Source organism: Bos indicus x Bos taurus, chromosome 12, assembly GCF_003369695.1.
Source record: "Bos indicus x Bos taurus breed Angus x Brahman F1 hybrid chromosome 12, Bos_hybrid_MaternalHap_v2.0, whole genome shotgun sequence".
NCBI classification, from domain to species: domain Eukaryota; kingdom Metazoa; phylum Chordata; class Mammalia; order Artiodactyla; family Bovidae; genus Bos; species Bos indicus x Bos taurus.
The window spans coordinates 15,844,487-15,866,649 of record NC_040087.1 but is presented as its reverse complement, the minus strand read 5'-3'; the positions used below and the strand labels follow the sequence as shown (position 1 = coordinate 15,866,649).

At 38.7% G+C, this 22,163-nt stretch overlaps 1 protein-coding gene across 5 annotated transcripts in view; it reads left to right on the top strand.

The window, feature by feature from the left end:
* ZC3H13 (zinc finger CCCH-type containing 13) overlaps positions 1 to 21,231 on the top strand; it is a 103,821-nt gene extending 82,590 nt beyond the window's left edge. For 3 of the 5 annotated variants that reach the window (XM_027557201.1, XM_027557200.1, XM_027557203.1), the window contains 7 exons: positions 4,031 to 4,134; positions 4,491 to 5,669; positions 6,357 to 6,875; positions 9,297 to 9,449; positions 11,411 to 11,611; positions 16,676 to 16,839; positions 18,957 to 21,231. In XM_027557201.1, the coding sequence (XP_027413002.1) occupies positions 4,031 to 4,134; positions 4,491 to 5,669; positions 6,357 to 6,875; positions 9,297 to 9,449; positions 11,411 to 11,611; positions 16,676 to 16,839; positions 18,957 to 19,127 (2,491 nt within the window). In that variant the 3' untranslated portion in view covers positions 19,128 to 21,231. The remainder of the gene's footprint in view (positions 1 to 4,030; positions 4,135 to 4,490; positions 5,670 to 6,356; positions 6,876 to 9,296; positions 9,450 to 11,410; positions 11,612 to 16,675; positions 16,840 to 18,956) is intronic. The other 2 variants (XM_027557202.1, XM_027557204.1) reach the window with 1 other exon arrangement.
* Positions 21,232 to 22,163: the final 932 nt, after the last annotated feature.

The following is a 22,163-nucleotide window of genomic DNA, read 5'->3' as shown; positions in this document are numbered from 1 at the left end:
TACCCTGTTCATTCTTTTTCCTCTCTGCATTTTCGTGTATCTCAGCTTTATTTTCTATATTTGGCATGCAACATCTTTTGAATTGTCGACGGAAAAAAGTAACAGTTTTCCCATTATTTTATTTCTGTATCCAACAGATACAGTTAATAATTTTTGTTTACTGTTTGATTGCAGCCATTTTTGATGGCACATTGGTTTGACTGCTGGAGACTTGTTTTTAACAGGAATCCAACCTAACAGTGGTAGAACCAGTGGATTTGTATCCCATCCCTTCATATCCACTGTACAACAAGTTAATAGAGTTGGCTTGTCACCAGGACATAATGCTTGTCCCGTTCCTGATAGTCCTTTATGAGTTTGGTGTACTTAGAAGTTTTGAATCACCGCTGGCAGGCTACAGAAGCATTCATAATGTCTTAGAACTGAGGAACTTCTGGAACCACCAAAGAAGAGAGAGAGAGAGAGGTCCTCTCTGGACTGTGGAGTTATAGTTGTTTTGTTTAGTATGGGCTTCCCAGGTGGAAGAGTGGTAAAGAACCTGCCTGCCAAGCAAGAAACGTGAGTTAGATCCCTGGGTTGGGAAGATCCCCTGGAGAAGGAAATGGCAACCCACTCCAGTATTCTTGCCTGAGAAATCCCATGGACAGAGGAGCCTGGCGGACTACAGTCCATGGCATTGCAAAGGTTCAGTTCAGTTCAGTCGCTCAGTCGTGTCCAACTCTTTGCAACCCCATGAACTGCAGCACACCAGGCCTCCCTGTCCATCACCAACTCCCGGAGTTCACCCAAACCCATGTCCATCGAGTCGGTGATGCCATCCAGCCATCTCATCCTCTGTCGTCCCCTTCTCCTCCTGCCCCCAATCCCTCCCAGCATCAGAGTCTTTTCCAATGAGTCAACTCTTTGCATGAGGTGGCCAAAGTACTGGAGTTTCAGCTTTAGCATCAGTCCTTCCAGTGAACACCCAGGGCTGATCTCCTTCAGAATGGACTGGTTGGATCTCCTTGCAGTCCAAGGGACTCTCAAGAGTCTTCTCCAACACCACAATTCAAAGCATCAATTCTTCGGTGCTCAGCTTTCTTCACAGTCCAACTCTCACATCCATACATGACTACTGGAAAAACCATAGCCTTGACTAGATGGACCTTTGTTGGCAAAGTAATGTCTCTGCATTTGAATATGCTGTCTAGGTTGGTCATAACTGTCCTAGGGAGTAAGCATCTTTTAATTTCATGGTTGCAGTCACCATCTGCAGTGATTTTGGAGCCCAAAAAAATAAAGTCTGACACTGTTTCCACTATTTCCCCATCTATTTCCCATGAAGTGATGGGACCAGAAGCCATGATCTTAGTTTTCTGAATGTTGAGCTTTAAGCCAACTTTTTCCCTCTCCTCTTTCACTTTCATCAAGAGGCTTTTTAGTTCCTCTTCACTTCCTGCCATAAGGGTGGTGTCTTCTGCATATCTGAGGTTATTGATATTTCTCCCAGCAATCTTGATTCCAGCTTGTGCTTCTTTCAGCCCAGTGTTTCTCATGATGTACTCTGCATAGAAGTTAAATAATCAGGGTGACAATATACAGCCTTGATGTACTCCTTTTCCTATTTGGAGACCTAGATGTGTTGTTATTATATACCGAGGACATTTCCCTTTCCTTTTCTCTCTTACTCTTTTTTTTTTTTTTAATACCAAAAAACTTATTGCTCAGATATGTGGGAAGTCCAGGGTTTTTATTTGTTCTGATGTGATTATACTCAGATTCTCAAAGCATCAAGAATGGTATTTCTGCACTATTTTCTTATGTGTTAGTTTTAGACTTAGAAAGCTTTTCCCCAAATGACGGCTAGGATGACCCCAGGGTTATACCTGTCAGCTCAGTTAAAGCCTTCATTTGAGGAGTAAACAAGAGAGCTAAGCCAGTCACTATAGCCACAAGAATCCCAGACTCTGATTGGTCAGTTTTGAGGTTTTACAGACCTAAAACCAAACATCCAAATTAAAGGCCTTTTTTTTTCTTTTAATGCCAACTAGAATAGAGGACGCAGTTAAATTTGTTAAGACAAACTGAAAATCATTTATATAGCTTCAGTTTCTTTGCCCCTACTTCTAGCTCATTTGCCTCATGGTGAATACACTCTCTGCTTTAGGCATTTTCATCATTGCTGTTATGGATTTTGGTTATAAACAAACAACATACCACAGAAATGGAGGCTTCTTCCATTAGGTCTTGCCTTCCCTTCAGTCTGCAGTGGTGGTTTTCTATAGTTCACTCTCTGGCTTCCCTCACTCTGCATTAAAAGAAAATATCTCACATTAAACATAAAATTCAGATACTACCTTTAACACATGTAGAGCAAAATATGTATTATTTCTCTTTACTCTGGCCTCTTTAACTCTCTGTCTTCTAAGATTAAAATTCTGAAATATTTGTTATTTTTTTAGTCCTATGCTTTGATTATATTTTCATGCTTCTAATCTCAATATACAGTAGCCAGAATTTCTTGGAGCTTGTTGTGGTTAAATATTCCAAGCATTGACAAGAGCCCCAGAAATTTAGTAGTCAGCTGCTCAATAAAGTAACTTGGTATATGAGATAAATATCTTGATGTTTTTATCTATTGTTATCTCAGTATATTGTCATGGTGGAAGTTTAAAACCACCACCATTTATTTGGTCATGATTCTGTGGGTTGGCAGTTTGACTCAGCTCAGCAGAGTGGCTCTTCTGCTGGTTTCATGTAGGATCACTCTGTTTCTCCAGTCAATCTAGCAGGTCAGCTAGGTCTGAATGACCCCAAATGGCCTTCCTCACATGTCTGGCGATGTGCTGGTTGGTGCTGGTTGTTGCTTAGGGCATCTTGACCTCTTTTCCTCTAATACTCTAAACTCTGTTTTTGCATATGATAATAGATACATACCAAGAAGGCAAAAGCAGAAGCTGAAAGGCCTCTTGAATCCTAAATCTCCAGACTTACACGGTGTCATTTTCACCACATCCTCTTGTCATATATAGTAAGTCACTGGGTTAGCCCAGATTCAGAGGATGGGGAAATAGACTACCTGATGATGGCAGGAGCTTTAGATAAGGAATTGTTACAAGCTTGGGCCTGCAGGCGTCATACTACATCTGGGGCCTCATTTTCTACCTGGTTGCTCATCTGTATAAATGAGCCATCAAGAAGGTACATGTGCTACAGTGTTACTCAACTTCTGGTCATAGTATTTATAAACAGTGTTTGTTTAAAAAAAAAAAAAAGTGGTCAAAATTCAGTGAAAATATAGGAAAACACTAGAATAACGCAAGTATCCAGAGATACAGAGAACACTAGTCATCTAAAGTTTAAAGAGTAAGAAATAGTGAACATATGAATTATTTTATTAATTTGTCATTAAGTAGATGATTTAGTTCTAAGAGGTGAGTTAGAACCAGTTTTTCCTAGTGTGCCCACAACATGACAGGCACTGGGCTTATGACATAACAAATGTATTCCTCACTGCAGTTTTATGAGATGGACCCCCATTTTTCACCTATATTCAGATGAAAAAGCTAAGAATGACTTCAAGGAATTTACCTAAAATTGCATAATAAGTAACATGACTAAAAGTTGAACTCAAGTCTTATTTGACCACAAAGCCAATACTAGGTTTTCTCATTTGTCTTTCCAACGAAAGGTATTTCTATATCATAAAACAGTAAAACTGATGAATAAGTTTTAGTAGAGTTGAATCCTCTGCTGTGTCACCACTTTACAGTAATTAAACTGGGCGAATTTCAGTGAGCGATTCTACATGTATGGTAAAAAAAAAAGCAGAGATGGCACCATGTATTTTAAGTCCACAATCATTAAGTCTCAACAAATGAAGAATTTTGTTAAAGATACTAAATAAATGCCCTTTGTATGATACAGATAGCTCTGATAGTATTGTTATCCTGCAGTTATATCTTATAGTTATAGTAAAAAAATAATAGTAAAAAACAAGGAAATCTTTTTCATCCCCTGGAATCTTACAAATTATGTTTGTCTGATTTAGGAAGCGCTATAGAAATGAAGGGAGTCCTAGCCCTCGGCAGTCACCTAAGCGCCGGCGAGAGCATTCTCCTGACAGTGATACCTACAACAGTGGAGATGATAAAAGTAAGCAGAATCTGTGTTCCCTGTTTCTAGAGTCAGACTCATTTGTAACCATGAGACAGTTCTTTTACATCAATAGGAAATGATGAATTAAGATTTAAAATTTTTACTTGCTCTGCTACTTCTGAATATATCACATTGCGACTAAAAAAAGTATGTGTTCGAAATATATAGTCATTTTACCACAGTGGCACTTGTCATTTCCCACTAGTTGTAGTAAAGCTGTACTTCGGTTTTTACTGAAATTATTGTTATTTTTACACTTAAAATGAAAAGGGAGACTCTGGTTTGTTATTTATAGGTAACATGCAGTATTGTTAACATGATGAAAGTCTGATGACTTTTATCTTTTGGTCTAGATGAAAAACATAGACTCTTGAGCCAGGTTGTTCGACCTCAAGAATCACGTTCTCTTAGTCCATCACACCTTACAGAAGACAGGCAGGGTAGATGGAGAGAAGACGATCGTAAACCAGAAAGAAAAGAAAGTTCAAGGCGCTATGAAGAGCAGGATTTCAAAGAGAAAGTTTCTTCTGTAGATAAGCAGAGAGAACAAACAGAAATCACAGAGAGCTCCAGAACTCGTTCACAAGACCTGACAGGACACCACCCATCCGAAGATCGAGACACCTCTGATGGAGCTTATGAGGAGAGCAAGAGAAAAGCAAAGATTCAAAAGAAACCTATTAAGAGAAAGAAAGATGATGATGTTGGAATGGGGAGGGGTAACACAGAGATAGCGTCTGAAGATGGTCAAGTATTTTCACCAAAAAAAGGACAGAAGAAGAAAAGTGTTGAAAAGAAGCGTAAGCGGTCCAGAGGTGATTCTGACATCTCTGATGAAGAAACGGTGCAGCAGAGTAAGAAGAAAAGAGGCCCGAGGACTCCCCCTATCACAGCCAAAGAGGAGCCGGCTGACATGCCCAGTGATAAGGATGGCGCTCTGGAGGACCCTCAGAAGAAAGAGGATACAGCGTTCAGTGACTGGTCTGATGAGGACGTGCCTGACCGCACGGACCTGACGGAGCCAGAGCACGCCGCCACTGCCACCACCCCTGGAAGGACCCCTTCGCCGTCTTCTCTCCCTCCTCCACCACCTCCTTTGGCTGCTACCGCGGCCACCCCTGCCACAGCCTTCAGCACATCGACCACCACCATTTCCACCTCCGCCCTCCCCACCACCAATACATCTTTTACCAGTGAAGACTCCCATAGGAAGTGCCACAGAACACGGGCGGAAAAGGTAGAGGCGCCTCATGTTACTATAGAAGACGCACCACATCGCAAGCCAGTGGATCAGAAGCGGAGCAGCAGCCTCGGCAGCAACCGGAGCAATCGCAGTCACACGTCTGGCCGTCTCCGCTCCCCATCCAACGACTCTGCTCATCGAAGTGGGGATGACCAGAACGGTCGAAAGAGAGTGCTGCATAGCGGCTCAAGAGACAGAGAAAAAACTAAAAGTCTGGAAATCACAGGAGAGAGAAAATCCAGAATTGATCAGCTAAAGCGTGGAGAACCTAGTCGAAGTACTTCCTCAGGTAATAAAAACAAATTATAACCTAACCAGTGTTTCTTATGTGAGTATATTTTGTACATTTTTATGTTTTGTTCGAATTATAATTTTAAAGTAAATGCTAAGTTGTTTATACACTGCCTTAAATTTTTCAAGGAGCTTAAAAAGCTTAGCCATCCCACCATGATGTTACCTATTATCACATTAATACCAATAGAGTAGAGGTACATTCAGTGATGTCACTCAGTTTAACACCAGCATATTAGTAGTATATCTTGGTGGAAAGCACTTACATGTTAAGGGTCTCTCTATTGATGCCTAAAAATTTTAACCTTCTGGTTCTGCTTCTTGCAACCAATGCTTTTTCTCTGTTGACTGCGTAAATAAGGTAGGGGGAGAGGAGGAAGTACATAATGAAATGATCAGTTCTGTTAATGCTTACTTATTTTTACATACTTATTTCTTTAAAGATCTTTTGTGGTTATAGTGGAAATAAACAAGGAAACAAACATGCCTTTTGCATATTTGACACTACTGAAGAGTGGTGGATGTCTTTCTTTGAGATGGACTTTTTCCTTAAGATGAGTTCTTTAGATAATTTAAAATAAGTACAGAAAAAGAGAAATTGTAAGTTTTAAAAGACCTTGTATTAAAGCGTTTTATTTCTGTTTTATCATGTGTTAAGTCTTTGTATATGCTTCATTGATTTTAGATCGCCAGGATTCAAGAAGCCATAGTTCCAGAAGAAGTTCTCCTGAGTCAGATCGACAGGTCCATTCAAGATCGGGGTCGTTTGACAGCAGAGAGAGGCTTCAAGAGCGCGACCGTTATGAGCACGAGAGAGAGCGGGAGCGAGAAAGGAGGGACGTCCGGCAGAGAGACTGGGAGCGGGATGCCGATAAAGATTGGCCCCGGAATAGGGACCGGGATCGACTGCGGGAACGGGAGAGGGAACGGGACAAAAGGAGAGACTTGGACAGGGAGAGGGAGAGACTACTCTCCGATGCCCTGGAAAGGGACCGGGAAAGGGACAGGGACAGAACGTTTGAGGGTTCTCAAGTAGAGTCTGTGAAACGCAGTGAAGTCAAACTGGAGATTGAGCATGACAGAGACCTAGAAGGCAGTTCCCGAGACTCTGGAGCTTTGGATAAAGAAAGGCTGGATAAAGATCTGGGATCTGTGCAGGGATTTGAAGATACAAGTAGAGCTGAGAGGACTGAGAGTGTGGAAGGTGAGTGTCACTCCTTTCCGTCTCTTTCACTGCCCCATTTCTTCTCAGATCTCATAGGAAACCAGCACTTCCCTTTTGAAGGGTCATCTGATAAGATTATTGACTCCATTGTTTTAGGGAAAATAGATTTTATAAGGAAAAGGCCTATGATACTTAAAAAACTTGTTCCCCTTGTTAGTACTTTTAAGGTAGACTTGGTTCTAATAAGCCTAAATGAGATAAAATTATAGTCATCCTTCAGTCTCTCAGATTCTGCAGGAGTGGGTTCCAGAGCCTGCCACAGGTAGTAAAATCTGAGGATGCTCAGGTCCCTTATTAAAACTGACTCCCAGCTCCTAGAATGAGGGACTCTGAGAAGGCCACGTACACCCTTTTACCCAGTCAGAGCCAGCCTCCGCTGTGTGGCCCTCCGTTGTCCATCCTTCACCCCCAGCCTGCTGTACAAACTGACTCACCTCTGTGTTCTCTGGATGGTCTCCCTCCTCAAGCCTTCTCTGAGTCGGCTCTTCCCATTGCCTGACAGACCTTTTCCCTTCTATCTTTTCTTACTCAAACAGCAAGTCCCAGTTTATGCATTATTTCCTCTGTGAAACCGTCTCTGCTAAAGGTGCTCTTTAAAATTGCCAAAGCACCTTGTTTATACATCTTTAATAGCATCTCTGCACCATATTGTAAATTATTTTTCCATGGTTCTCTCCCCATTATATTGTACTCCTTTGTTAGGCACCATAGGTTTTTATTTCTTTATCTTCGAGCCGCTAGCAAGGACACAATAAATAGCTGATGCGTGAAAATCTGTCCTGCCTGTCCATACCTGTCCTACGTCTTATTCTGTGGTGAATTATAGCCCAGGGTAACAACAGTAATGGCCTCCCCTGAGAATGCTCCTGGAAATTCTGCCTCCATGAACTGTCCAGTTCTGATACCAGTGCTTATGTGCCCTTTCCACTTCAAGCCCCCAAGAAACTTCTCGGATGCTTAGTACATGAGCAGTAATATTTTACATTCCTTTTATTTGCTGTATTGTTGTACTAGTCCCAGAATAAAGTTGTTCACATTCTTTTAAAACTATAAACATCCTTGTATCTTTTGGTTATTTGGTTAGATATATTTCAGTACACCAAACTGTTAACATATTTTTTCTACTTGACAAAAACGTTTCTACCTCGTGGTCGTCACAATCATTTTTATCTAAAATTTGAATTTCAGTAGCATCAATTTGTGAGCCATAGTACTATTGGAGGTACAACCTTGGGGTATAATTGAATGTAATTTGAATTAATCATTATAATCACTCTCCTGTGACTAGAATTTGTGCCCTTCATCCCTAAAATATACCATTCATTGTTTGTGATCATGGATAATGTGGCATGGAGATTTAGAAGTGAAATGAAAAACTTTACCCACTTAAAGTAGGACAGTTTGATAAGCTTGAAAAGTTAAAAACCCTTTTATTTGCATTTATGTTTAGATGTATATTTGTATAATGAAGTTAAAATTGTTTAGAAGTGAATTGGTAGGGGTATGAGGAGATTAGTACAGAATTTAATACAGTAGAAAATTATTAGAAATGACTAGAAACATCCCATAGTTTATTTGCTGCAAGTTTATATCTATAAAGGATACTGTTGCATTTTGAAACCTAGTGTTGTAAACTCAGTAAAGTATATGGATAGAACCTGCTTAGAACTCTTAAATGTACTGTGTAGTACTGTGATAATTGAAGTTTACAAGTAACTCACCAAGAGACAAAGCTTTAGTGTAGGTAGTTGAGACAAGTTGGTAAATAAAGAAATGGAAGATACACTAGTGGTTAATAACAAAAATACTTTAAAATTATATTACAGCAATCTTTTAAAATTGCATTTATTAATTAAAGGAAAACATTGGCATAGGGAAGATAATTGGGAGATCGGTGGTGGAGGGGGATGGGGATTAATGGCACTTACATTTCTACCTCTCCACTGTAGAGTTAGGTCTTCATATCATGAATAAAATATTATGAGCTAAGACTTAAACTTCGAATTAATTCTAGTAATTAGTTTGCAAGCTTTTAAAAATTGAATTAATTTTGATAAATTAATGCATCCTTTTGAAATTAGTAGATTTTCTGAATCAGTTTTATTAAAGTTAACTAGTATTAATGTTCGTGGTAGATTTTATTTCTCATATTTTAATTGTATTCTTATAACCTATTTTAATATTGCTGTCCATACTGTGTTCTTGTCATTAAAACTAAATTAATTCATTTTTAAGTTTTCTTTTGAAATTATCAAGTGTTTTGAATAATTAAGAAAAGTAGTTTTAAATTAAAAAATGCTTCTCAATTTTTTAGTGTACCCAGCCTCTCCTCTTTGGTTTCACTTAGATGTCCCTTTCTTTTAATGCTCTCTTTGGCATGAAATTAATTTTTCTGTTTAGCAGGAGACGACGAATCCAAGCTAGATGATGCACATTCATTGGGATCTGGTGCTGGAGAAGGATACGAGCCAATTAGTGATGATGAACTAGATGAAATTCTGGCAGGTGATGCTGAAAAGCGGGAGGACCAACAGGATGAAGAGAAGATGCCAGGTAATCATTGCAGAGGTGGTTAAACATAAAAGGTATTTAATTAAGATATTGAGGTATTCTTTGTTTCCTTTCATGCTGTAAGAATTGATAAAACACAGAATCTTCCCAGTTGTGTTTTAATTAACATTGAAAGGCCAATAAAGTGAAAATTATAGTTATTATGCTCTGTTCATTTTTAAATAGACATTGCTTATAAATTGAAAAGGGCAGTATCTAAAATAGCACAAGTGTAAGATTTCCTTTCCAGAGTTTGATTCCTATTGTAGGACCTGGAATTTAAAACAGATGGTAGGTATATGGTACAGAGCTTCACAACTGTGTTCCACAAACTGTTGAAATGACCATTCAGAAACTTAGTAACTTGAGGTTGTATTTGAACACTATTTCTATACTTCTCTTGATTTTCCAAATTCAGTAATATTTTCACTTACAGTGTTTTATTCATTGCCAGAGCTTACTCCAGTGACTACACCATGAATCAACAACCTTTATTGTTCTTGTTGAATCATCCCAATTAGTCTAATTGTTACTAACAATTTATCATAGTAAGGGTTTTGGGGTATGTAGAATATTAAATCTTTATTTTGACTTAATTTGCTCTTGTATTTTACAGTTTTTTATACTAATGTATAATGTATGTATGTTATCTTTATTATTATCAGCTATTAGGTGTTTCTGAATAGAACATTATTTTGTTAATTTCCTAAACTGTTCCTTGTCAGTGGATAGATTATTCTCAATTTTAATTATAGCCACTGCCTGATTCTTAAAGTTTTCATAATGAATTATTTGTTTTTTAAAAAGTAGTGTCTGTGTATTTGTCTGTTTGTGCATGTACACATTCAAACTAAATACATTCCTAGATTTAATTAACCCTTGGATGATTCTGGTACCAAGTTTCAAAATGTCAGACCTAGTCTTAGTGAAATAGTGGAATTCTTTCATTGAGACTCTCTCAAGCAATTTAAAGGCATTATTTGTAGGAATGGGTTTGCTTAGGTGCTTGTTTGCTTGCGTTTTGTTTGTTTTGGATTTTTCTTTATTGAAGTATAATTGACATAAATTACATTAATTTCAGGTGCACAACATAGTGATTAGACATTTGTATATACATCGCAACATGATCACCACATTGTCTAGTTACCTTGACATGGTATCATCTACCGCCATGCAAAGTTACATAGTTTTTTTCCTTGTGATGAGAACTTTTCATACTTTCTAGCATCTTTTAGGAGAAGGCAATGGCACCCCACTCCAGTACTCTGGCCTGGAAAATCCCATGGACGGAGGAGCCTGGTAGGCTGCAGTCCATGGGGTCGCTAAGAGTAGGACACGACTGAGCAACTTCACTTTCACTTTTCACTTTATTGCATTGGAGAAGGAAAAGGCAACCCACTCCAGTGTTCTTGCCTGGAGAGTCCCAGGGACGGGGGAGCCTGGTGGGCTGCCATCTATGGGGTCGCACAGAGTCGGACACAACTGAAGTGACTTAGTAGCAGCAGCAACTTTTCATGTTGGAATACAATGTTGTTGACTAGAGTCACCACACACTACATTGCATTGCCATGATTTATCGTTGCAAGTTTGTACCTCTTGATACCCTTCACACATTTTGTCTGACCTTTGGATCCCTCCCCCTCTGGAAACCACCAATCTCTATATCTATGAGTTTGGATTTCTTTTTATTTGTTTGATTCTTTTAGATTCCACATATAAAAGAAATGCAGGTGGGTGGGAGCACTTGCCTATGACCTCTTTACTATTTTCCTTTAGTGAGGAAGTTTATTTGTAAAATTTCTTAGACTCTAAATACTAGTTTTTATAGAAAATCTTTTTAAGAATATGCCTTTTTTAATTTAAATTACTTATCATTTGCTTTCCTGTGTCTTGCAATCTGTATTTCTCCCTGGATAACAGGAATGGTATTTCTTGGTGTAAGAAAATTCTGTAACTTTTTGTAGATCCGCTAGATGTGATAGACGTGGATTGGTCTGGTCTTATGCCAAAGCATCCAAAAGAGCCACGAGAGCCTGGAGCCGCGCTCTTAAAATTCACACCTGGAGCTGTTATGCTGCGAGTTGGCATTTCTAAAAAGTTGGCTGGTCCTGAGCTCTTTACGAAAGTCAAGGAAACATGTCAGAGACTTTTAGAAAAGCCCAAAGGTAATTCCATCCCAGTTTAAGTGTGTAATGTCTAATATAAATATAAAGATGCCTTTGAAAAGGATTCTGTTCTGTTCTCATGTAGCAGTTATGATATAAGAATTTTTTTTTAAGAATCACTTATTTTCATTATTTAATCCTCATGGTCAAAGTTTGTTTTATTTTGAGAGAAATTTAAACCTACAGATGAGTTGTAAACATAGCGCAATGATCTTTCTGCATCACAATTACTTTTTAACAGGTAAGTGTGAAAGTGCTCAGTGGTTTGCCCAGGGCCAAATGAGGTAGATCTTAGGAAAGTGAACTTAGATATTTCTCATATCTAAGCAGATTGATAATCTTGGCAGGGCTTTCCCCTGGGAAATGGAGAATTTTGCTCAAATGCAGATGTTTAGATTGAGACTTACAAAGTGCTTAAGAACTCAGTCTGTGAACCAGATGGCCTGGATTCCAATAGGTACACCACTTAATAGCTATAGGCAATCTATATGTTACTGTCACCATCTGCAAACTGGGAGAAATTATACTGCCAAGCCACCTGATTGTTAGGAGGAGCAAATGAGTTATCACAAGTAAAACACTTAGAATAGTTTCTGACATGCAGTGATGCCTAGTAAATATTACTACTGCTGTTTAGTTTGAAAGTATTTTATCACATTGATTTTAGACAGTGAAAACAGCTACAGCTTTTTATTATTCCAGAACATTTTTAGTTTGTAGAATTTTTTTTTCCTCCTGTTATCTGAAACCTACCTCACGGTGTTTTGGCAGCTTATTGGGCTTCCCTGGTAGCTTGGCTGGTAAAGAATCCACCTGCAATGCAGGAGACCCCAATTTGATTCCTGGGCTGAGAAGTTCCCCTGGAGAAGGGATAGGCTACCCACTCCAGTATTCTTGGGCTTCCCTGGTGGCTCAAATGGTAAAGAATGCACCTACAATGCAGGAGACCTAGTTTCAGTCCCTGGGTTGGGAAGATCCCCTGTGTTTTGGCAGCTTATTAATACTTTATTAATGGGGAAGAGGAATGTGAAAAGGATCGGGGGTAAAAGATGAAAGCAGTAAGATTATTTAATGTTTTATCATGTTCATGAGAGTGAAAAAGTTTGAGGTAAAAGAATTGAGCTTTTTACTAATATAAAATTGGAAAAAGTTTGTTTTATGTTTCATGAATACATGTTCTCTCTTCAGCTGTTAGCATAAGCAGAAACTGTCTTGATTTTAATACGGCCCAATATACATAGAACATAAATTATAAGTGAATATGTGTTAATCTGACAAATGACCACTGTCTTAAGTTCTTGCCCATTCTTTCCCCCTTGTTTGATTGGCTCTGTGATCTTAAGCATGTAACTCCTGTGGGCATAAAATGATGTAGTGAAATCCCTAAGGTCTTATCCATATCTGCAGCTGTTTGCTTCTGTGACTTTTGTTAATGGCATTTCAAGTTAAAATCTGTTGCATAGTTAGCAAAATTAGACTATAGTTTGTCCCTAATGATCACTTAAACAATGAAAATATACACTGTGAAGAAGGATTTGATTTTTCCTTACCAAGTAGTCCAGGCTTCCCTGGTGGCTCAAGACAGTAAAGAATCTGCCTGCTATGTGGGAGACCCAGGTTCGATTCCTAAGTCAGGAAGATCCCCTGGAGAAGGAAATGGCAACCCACTCCAGTGTTCTTGCCTGGAAAATCCCACGGGCAGAGAAGCCTGGTGGACTACAGTCCATGGGGTCTCAAAGAGTCGGACACGACTGAACGACTAACACTTTACCAAGTAGTCCTGTTTTTTGGTGGTGAGTAGCTTTATTAGACAACTAATATATGATACTGAATAGAAGTTCTCTAAGGAATAGGACTGTATTTACTGCTATATCCAGTGTCTGATGATCTGTACTATTAATTTTGCCATCGCCTTGAATAGTATGTGACACATAGTATTTGATAAATATTTGTGAAATAACTGATACTGATTTTTTTTTCTAATCCATTTTGTCTGTTTCTGTGTCCCAATACTGAAGAAAGTATATCCCTACTCAGTATGTAATTTTTTAATTGGAGTATAATTGCGTTACAATTTTGTGTTAGCTTCTTCTGTGCAGTGAAGTGAATCAGCTATATGTATACATATGTCCCCTCCCTCTTGGACGTCCCTCCCACCACCTCCGCCGCCCCCCACACCCTGATCCCACCCTCTAGGTCCTCACTGAGCTGGGCTTCTTGTGCTGTACAGCGCTTCCCAGTAGCTATTTTACACACAGCAGTGTGTATATGTCACTCCTAATTTCCCAGGATATGTTTTAAATTCTAAAGGCTTAAAGCAGAAAACTTGCATGTGTACTAAAATCTAAATTTCTTTTGTCTTAGGTTTTTTGATTATAGTATGATTAAGTACTTTTGAACTAAACTTTCCCAGTTATTTTAGTTTCTTTGGTTTACTTGCACTTAGGTTTAATCTTCTCGAGTCATTTGGTACTGGTCAGTTTAGATCCAGGAAGGGACTAAGGCTAGCCATGTTACACTTTCCAGTGATGTTTGCAAGTGTGTTTTGTACTTTATAAAAGTAATTTGTCCTAATGAGCAGTTTTCAAGGAAGTGCTTGGACTAAATGCAGGTTTCTTTCTTTGTAGTTACAGTAGAATGGTTGTTAATGTTTGTTTTTTTAAATAGTGTGCATTATATGGCTGTGTCATCGGCTCAAACACTGCTTTGTGTGAATCACGTGAGGAAGTGCCTTTTCCCAAGGTAACCTAGTTCCAACTGTGGAGAGTCTGTAGATCTAGTGGGAAGATGCTCCCACTGTATTTTAAAAAGCTCTGCAGATGATTCAGATAGACATCAGAGTTTGTGAACTATTTTTGAGTTTTTATTTACATTTTTGCTTTTTATCATCAACTATATTACATAAGACAACTTTTTTCTTAACTAAATATCTTATCTCACTGTTTATGCCTAGCAGTTCAGGAAATGAAATATATAATGCAAGTCCATCAATTTTTAGTCACATGTGTCCATTTTGTTTTTATCTGGTGGTTCTTTACTCTTTTCCTTGCTAGCAGTAACCTGTTTGATCGTGTTGTTATAGAAACACTACCCAGTACCATTTTGCACTCTTGACCAGCTCTTAGAGTGCTAGCTTTGAAGTTACTATTCTTACTCTTTTCAATTATTGACTGGTCCTATTTTCTGAATTTTTCTTTCCTTTTTGTCTACTTTTAACAGATTTTCTCCTCACCTTGCAAGCTGTAACTTACAGTGATTTTAATTTGATACCTTGTCCCTGGTTTTTATAGTGACTGAATATTGGATAAAATTTGTAGATCTAAACACCTCATCACTTTCCTAACGGAGATTTTCGGGGATCACACTGTAGTCACATTATTATAGCAAGATTCAAATGTAGTAAAGTCCTGAACCTAAAACTTTCAGTGGTTGATGGTAAGCAATATATTGAATTTGACTTTACTAATTAACTTGAACTTTTCTTCTCATAGTTCAGTTCAGTCGCTCAGTCGTGTCCAACTCTTTGCAGCCCCATGAATCGCAGCACGCCAGGCCTCCCTGTCCATCACCAACCCCCGGAGTTCACTCAGACTCACGTCCATCGAGTCAGTGATGCCATCCAGCCATCTCATCCTCTGTCGTCCCCTTCTCCTCCTGCCCCCAATCCCTCCCAGCATCAGAGTCTTTTCCAATGAGTCAACTCTTCGCATGAGGTGGCCAAAGTACTGGAGTTTCAGCTTTAGCATCATTCCTTCCAAAGAAATCCCAGGACTGATCTCCTTTAGAATGGACTGGTTGGATCTCCTTGCAGTCCAAGGGACTCTCAAGAGTCTTCTCCAACACCACAGTTCAAAAGCATCAAGTCTTCGGGACTCAGCCTTCTTCACAGTCCGACTCTCACATCCACACATGACCACAGGAAAAACCATAGCCTTGACTAGACGGACCTTTGTTGGCAAAGTAATGTCTCTGCTTTTGAATATGCTGTCTAGGTTGGATATAACTTTCCTTCCAAGGAGTAAGCGTCTTTTAATTTCATGGCTGCAGTCACCATCTGCAGTGATTTTGGAGCCCAAAAAAATAAAGTCTTACACTGTTTCCAGTTTCCCCATCTATTTCCCATGAAGTGATGGGACCGGATGCCATGATCTTCGTTTTCTGAATGTTGAGCTTTAAGCCAGCCTTTTCACTTTCCACTTTCACTTTCATCAAGAGGCTTTTGAGTTCCTCTTCACTTTCTGCCATAAGGGTGGTGTCATCTGCATATCTGAGGTTATTGATATTTCTCCCGGCAATCTTGATTCTAGCTTGTGCTTCTTCCAGTCCAGCGTTTCTCATGATGTACTGTGTATATAACCCATGTCTAAATTCTGTCTCTCCATTTTGCTTTTCTTATATCTTAAAAAAAGTGACTATCAGAATATTTATTTTTGTTTGAGACTAGCAGTAAAACTAGGCTTCCCTGGTGGCTCAGTGGTAAAGAATCTGCCTGCAATTCAGGAGATCCAGGTTTGATCCCTGGGTCAGGAAGAGCTCCCGGAAGAGGGCATGGCAACCCACTCCAGTATTTTTACCTGGAGAATCCCCATGGACAGAGGAGTCTGGAGGGCTGCAGTCCATGGGGTCGGTCACACAGAGTTGCACATGACAGAAGCAACTAAGCAGCAGCAGCAGCAAAGCTATATGTTGGCGTTCTCTCACAGAGCGCAGGTCGCATTTAATATTACAAAATAATTTTCACCAATGTTGGTGAAGTGAGGCGAAGTCACTCAGTTGTGTCCGACTCTTTGCGATCCCATGGACTGTCACCTACCAGGCTCCTCTGTCCATGGGATTCTCCAGGCAAGAATACTGGAGTGGGTTGCCATTTCCTTTTGCAGGAGATCTTTTCAACCCAGGGATTGAACCCAGGTCTCCCACATTATAGGCAGATGCTTTACCATCTGAACCACCAAGTAAGTCAATGTTGGTAACTTCGATAATATATAGACTTTGTGGACTATTCATCCAAGCAGTTAACACTTCTGTTTTCAGAAGCCTTAATGTGTGTTCTTTTTTTGAAAGATACAGACAGTCTCTTTGAACATGAACTTGGGGCTCTCAACATGGCTGCATTACTACGAAAAGAGGAAAGAGCAAATCTGCTTAGTAATCTTGGACCATGTTGTAAAGCATTATGCTTCAGACGGGATTCTGCAATCCGAAAGCAGCTTGTTAAAAATGAGAAGGTACTGTTATTTCCTTAGAAAAATCGGAAAGTGTTGAGTCGTATGGACATATTTTTCATTTGATTGCTTTACAGTGAGGTTCAGGTCTCATTATCTGTTTTTATGCATTGGTTTCCCAGTCATATACACATGTAAGAGAAAAAATTTTATTAGAATTTATAATACCTTTTATTTTACTTTAATACTGTTGAAGAACATTTGTTTTGAATAGCAAATTGTTAGAGGCTTAAAGAAAATTTAAAACATTCCTGTGAAATACTTTTCAATTGTAAAGTTTCTTTCAGTAATAAAATATACTAGAAATTTATTTAAATTGAAGATCAAGGAAAAACATTTCCCAGATACAGAGTGGTAAGGAGATTGTATTACTATATAGAGCATGTTTATATATATAGTGTTTATGAAAATATACCAAGTTGAAGAGAGGAAACAAATAGAAGTCATTATGTGTAAGCATTTACTTGAGCAGAATAAAGGGACTTGAAACCCAGCTATTTTCTGTTTGATTCAGGTAAGGAACCCCAGTTGAGAGGCTGTATGGTTTGCAGTATCATCAGACTCCTGCTCCCTTTTTATAAAAAATATTTTGTAACATTTCCTTGTTCCTTCTCTAATGTGCCATAGTACCCTTCAAAAATTATGATGCCCAAAAACACCCCTGCAAATTTCTTGTTGAGAACCATTGTTCAGAACCTTGTAAATCCTTCCAGTTCAGGGTAGACCATGGATATGACATTATCAAAGTTCTGTTATGGTTTGGCCCTTGTATCATTGGTTATAAGGGCTTAGAGTTGGGAAGACGGTGGAGTACAGAGGGAAAACAAAGGAAGGTTTTGTTTTTTTTTGAATGATGAAATTTCTCTATTCTATTCTGATTGTGGTCATGGTTTCTTAACTATAAACATGAGTTAAAAACTCATAGAACTGTATACATAAAAACCTAGTTTTAGTGTATCACAACTTAAAAAAAAAATCTTTTTTTGTAATGCAAATGTGACCAAGGCATCATTGTTCCTTTAAGGATTCTAGAAGAGAAATAGCAGAATGCTGGAAATAGCAAATCTTACCTTATTTCATTATTCATGGTTGGAGAATGTTAAACAAAATTTCACGACAGTAACTTTCAAAACTTCTAAGATAGTTTTGCTGCTGCTGCTGCTAAGTCGCTTCAGTCGTGTCCGACTCTGTGCGACCCCATAGACCGCAGCCCACCAGGCTCCACCGTCCCTGGGATTCTCCAGGCAAGAACACTGGAGTGGGTTGCCATTTCCTTCTCCAGTGCATGAAAGTGAAAAAATAAAGTGAAGTCGCTCAGTCGTATCCGACTCCTAGCGACCCCATGGATTGCAGCCTACCAGGCTCCTCCATCCATGGGATTTTCCAGGCAAGAGTACTGGAGTGGGGTGCCATTGCCTTCTCCTCTAAGATAGCTTTAGGTTCCAATAATAGAAGTCTACCTCTTAGAACAAAGGAGATGGTAGTTTCGCAGTAGATGGCGTGGATCAGCTGTCTTTGGAGAATTTGTTCAGTTCTAGAGCCTGCATCTTATGGCACATTAGCAGACCAGTAAGGAGTGTGGAATGTTCGATGCCCTGTGAAAGTAAGATTGAATTAGTGTGGAACTTCATACAATGTGCCATGTGTTTTTGTTGTTTTGTTTTGTCATTGGAAACAGTGAAGTGAAAGCTACTTGATTACCTGTCAGGGATTGTCAAGAAGATTGCTTTCTTTTGTAAGATTCCTTGAGTCTGAAAACAGCATTACTTAATTTTGCTTTTAAATATCCAGTACAGCCCATGTGGCGCTACTAGTAAAGAACTTGCCTGCCAATGCAGGAGATGTTTGATCCCTGGGTTGGGAATGCCCCCTGGAGGAGGGCATGGCTACCCACTCCAGTATTGTTGCCTGGAGAATCCCATGGTCAGAGGTGCTTGGCAGGCTACAGCCCATGGGGTCACAAAGAGTCTGACACGACTAAAGCGACTGAGCATGTACACACAGCTAACTTAATACCTATCGCAAACTGATTTTTCTTATAACTGATTTTTGTTAGCAGTTAAACCTGTCTTTTCTACTGTCACCTAATCTACATCTTTTTAAACTTTTTCTCCAAATAGGGCACCGTAAAACAAGCTTATACAAATGCTCCAGTGGTAGACAATGAACTGTTACGACTGAGTCTTCGATTATTTAAGCGAAAGACTATGTGCCAAGCCCCAGGACCTGAAAAGACTGAAGATGATAAACTTTCACAGTCCGGTATCCAACAGGAACTCTGTGTATCTTAAGACTGAAGTCCAGGTACATTTGTGGTACTATTTTCCTTCAGCAGTGTGTATTCTTTTTCAAAGTTCTTTGGTTTGACAAGCATTATTAGTGACAAAGACAGAAAAGACTTACCAGCCATGCTAAAATAGTGATGAACTTTTTTAATAAAGTTTAAAGACACTAGTTTGGCGAGCTTAAGATTTTACATAAATTTTTACACTGTCCAAAATAATGTGAAAGCATCTAGATTGAGTTGTAATTTATTCTATACCTTTTGGTAAAACTGAAGCTTTTGAAAACAGTCATCCTTACGCTTCTAGCCTACACAGATTTTTTTATGAAATGGAGCCAGAGCCACTGACTTATGTACTGGATCATCCTTACAGAAACTGCGATTTTCTCCAGAAACAGTGTGTTCACTGAATACACATACACACACCATGCACCACCGTGATGCACAGGACACAGAGGGGTGCTGCTGTGTGTAGGCTGGCCTCCCGCAGGAGCAAGCCACAGTCCTGTTTTCTGAAATTCTAAGTAGAACTACTTAATGACTCTTCAGTTTTTTAAAATGTATGTGCATTGTTACAATGTATATTGGATATATTTCAATTCTCAATGGTTTTGTTTGTTATCAGAGATTGTCAACTTTTTATTTTTAATAAATGTACCTTCCCTTTCCTTGTTCTAGATCTACTTTGTTCATTAATCTTATTCCTGATGTTCAAAAACATTTGTCATCAACATTATATGTTTCGTACTTAACATATTTTACTGCTTGAGTTATTGGACAGCTGTAAATAATGTGATAAGAGTTGAGGATGTACTTTAAGTATAGCTCAGTAATACTTGAAACAAACCATACTTTTCAGAACTGTAACCTTTGATTATATTAATCTGCCTCTAACCTATAATATATAAACAATTTACTTTTTATAAGTTACAGTATATCTGCTTTATTTTGTATGTACATATTTAACTCATGAAGTGGACTCCTAGAAGTATCTGAAATGGACTCCAAAGTGCAGAATTTGTGGGCAGACAGTAAAAATAATGAAGGAAACCAATCAAAATTGTAATTTTCCAATTGCCTTTCCCAGGTTTTTGTTAAAACTGTAATTCTACGTTAGCTGTCTCAGTAGTTTTGTACCTTGTCTCTGTGGGTAATATACTGTAACAGGTTGAAAGTTTATATTCAGGAACATATATTGTAGTCATTGTGCACTTAATTTTTATAAAATACTTAACCAGAAAAGGAAGTAGTCATATTTCCAAATGACCTGGAAAGCATGTATAAGAAAACTGCAAGTAGCGAAGCAAAAACCAAAAAGGTAAGCAAAAAGATTTTTCAGGTGTCTGTTTCTTCTTACCAATTGGTAAATCTTTTGAATAAGGAAAAAATGTAAAATTCTTTAATGACCTGGAGAATGAATACCCTTTAGAAAATTACCTTCTGTTTTAGTGGATAATAGTGTTCTCTGTAGCATAAAGATTTAAAGTCCTAGATTCTCTGAGTTCAAAGACATGTGGAGTATAACAAAAGTTATGGTTATCCTGTTCTGTCCATTGACTTTTAGGAATATTTCTTTACAGAATGAAAACTATACAGGTAGATTTGCCATTTAGTCAAATCTGTTGCCTTTTTAGTTTGAATATGTTAAGTTGTAAAAGAAAAATTTTAAACTCTTTCTTTGCTTATTCACAGTACTCAGAGCTTTATGCTCCCAATGGGAATGCAGTGTTAAGTCTCATAAACATTCTATGTATTGCTAATCATATACCCATAAAATTTTTCTAAAGTGAACTTTTGTTGGATTTTCCATAAAATTTCTTGGACCAGTATTTGTGGAAACATCTTTTGATCTATAAACTATTTGTTAGTAAAGTCTTCTGTCTTGTAACTGATGAAGTTTGTCCACTTGTCACAACTGGACTCGAGCTGCTTGCAATAAGGAGTTGTCCAGCTAGAGAAGAGGCAAGACTATGTCTGCAATCCACAGTAAATAAAATGACAGTTAACAGATACTTACATTCTGTTGAATCAGTTGGTTTCTTTTGCGAAGGACAGATTTCCTATTTTGTAAAGTCTTGTACTAACTTTTTCATTAAAAAATTCTCACCATACTCAAGTAGTACCTTAATATGTTAAAATCTGACCTGTCACTTCTCTTTATTCTGATCAGTAACTGCAGGTTATCTTTCCCATCCTTCCTCATGACCACTTGTGACTTATCTCTATTAATCTGAGAATTTGTGGCATCAGCAGAACATCCTCTGTTATTCCTTACTGTTCAGTTGGGTAAAGATTAAGGTAAACAGTATCTATAGTGTCAGTGATGCTTTCAATTTGTTATTTTAAAAGGATATGGGTTCCAGCTCAAGATAACAGTTTCCTCTGAAAAAAAGAAAAAACAGCATTAGCCGAGAGATTCCTACAAGGAAAAACCCATTTCTAAGCTGGTAGAGGCTGAGACAAAAATCTCACCATCAACGCCACTCTCAGTGTGGAGACCCACAATCAGGAGGGAAGTTGCAACCCTGCATTCTCCCTGAGGAGTGAAGAGTTTGAACTCCACATCTTGCATCCCAACTTCTAAGACCTGCCCTGGAGAGACAACGCCCCTAAACAACAACATAAATTATGAGACCCACACTGAGACACCATGTAATTAAGGTTCAGGTTAAAGACCAAGAGAGTATCTTATCGGCAGCAAGGAAAAAACCACTTGATACTTAATAAAGGAAGCCCTATACGACTATTAGCAGACTTCATCAACTGGAACTTTACATCCGAGAAGGAAGTGAGTGGGATGAGATATTCAAAGTGCTGAAAGGAAAAAAACTTCGAACCAAGAATTCTCTGCCTGGCAAAGTTAATGGAGAGACTAAGACTTTCCTAGACAGGAAACGCTCAGAGAAGGCAATGGCATCCCACTCCAGTACTCTTGCCTGGAAAATCCCATGGATGGAGGAGCCTGGTGGGCTGCAGTCCATGGGGTCACTAAGAGTTGGACATGACTGAGCGACTTCACTTTCACTTTTCACTTTCATGCATT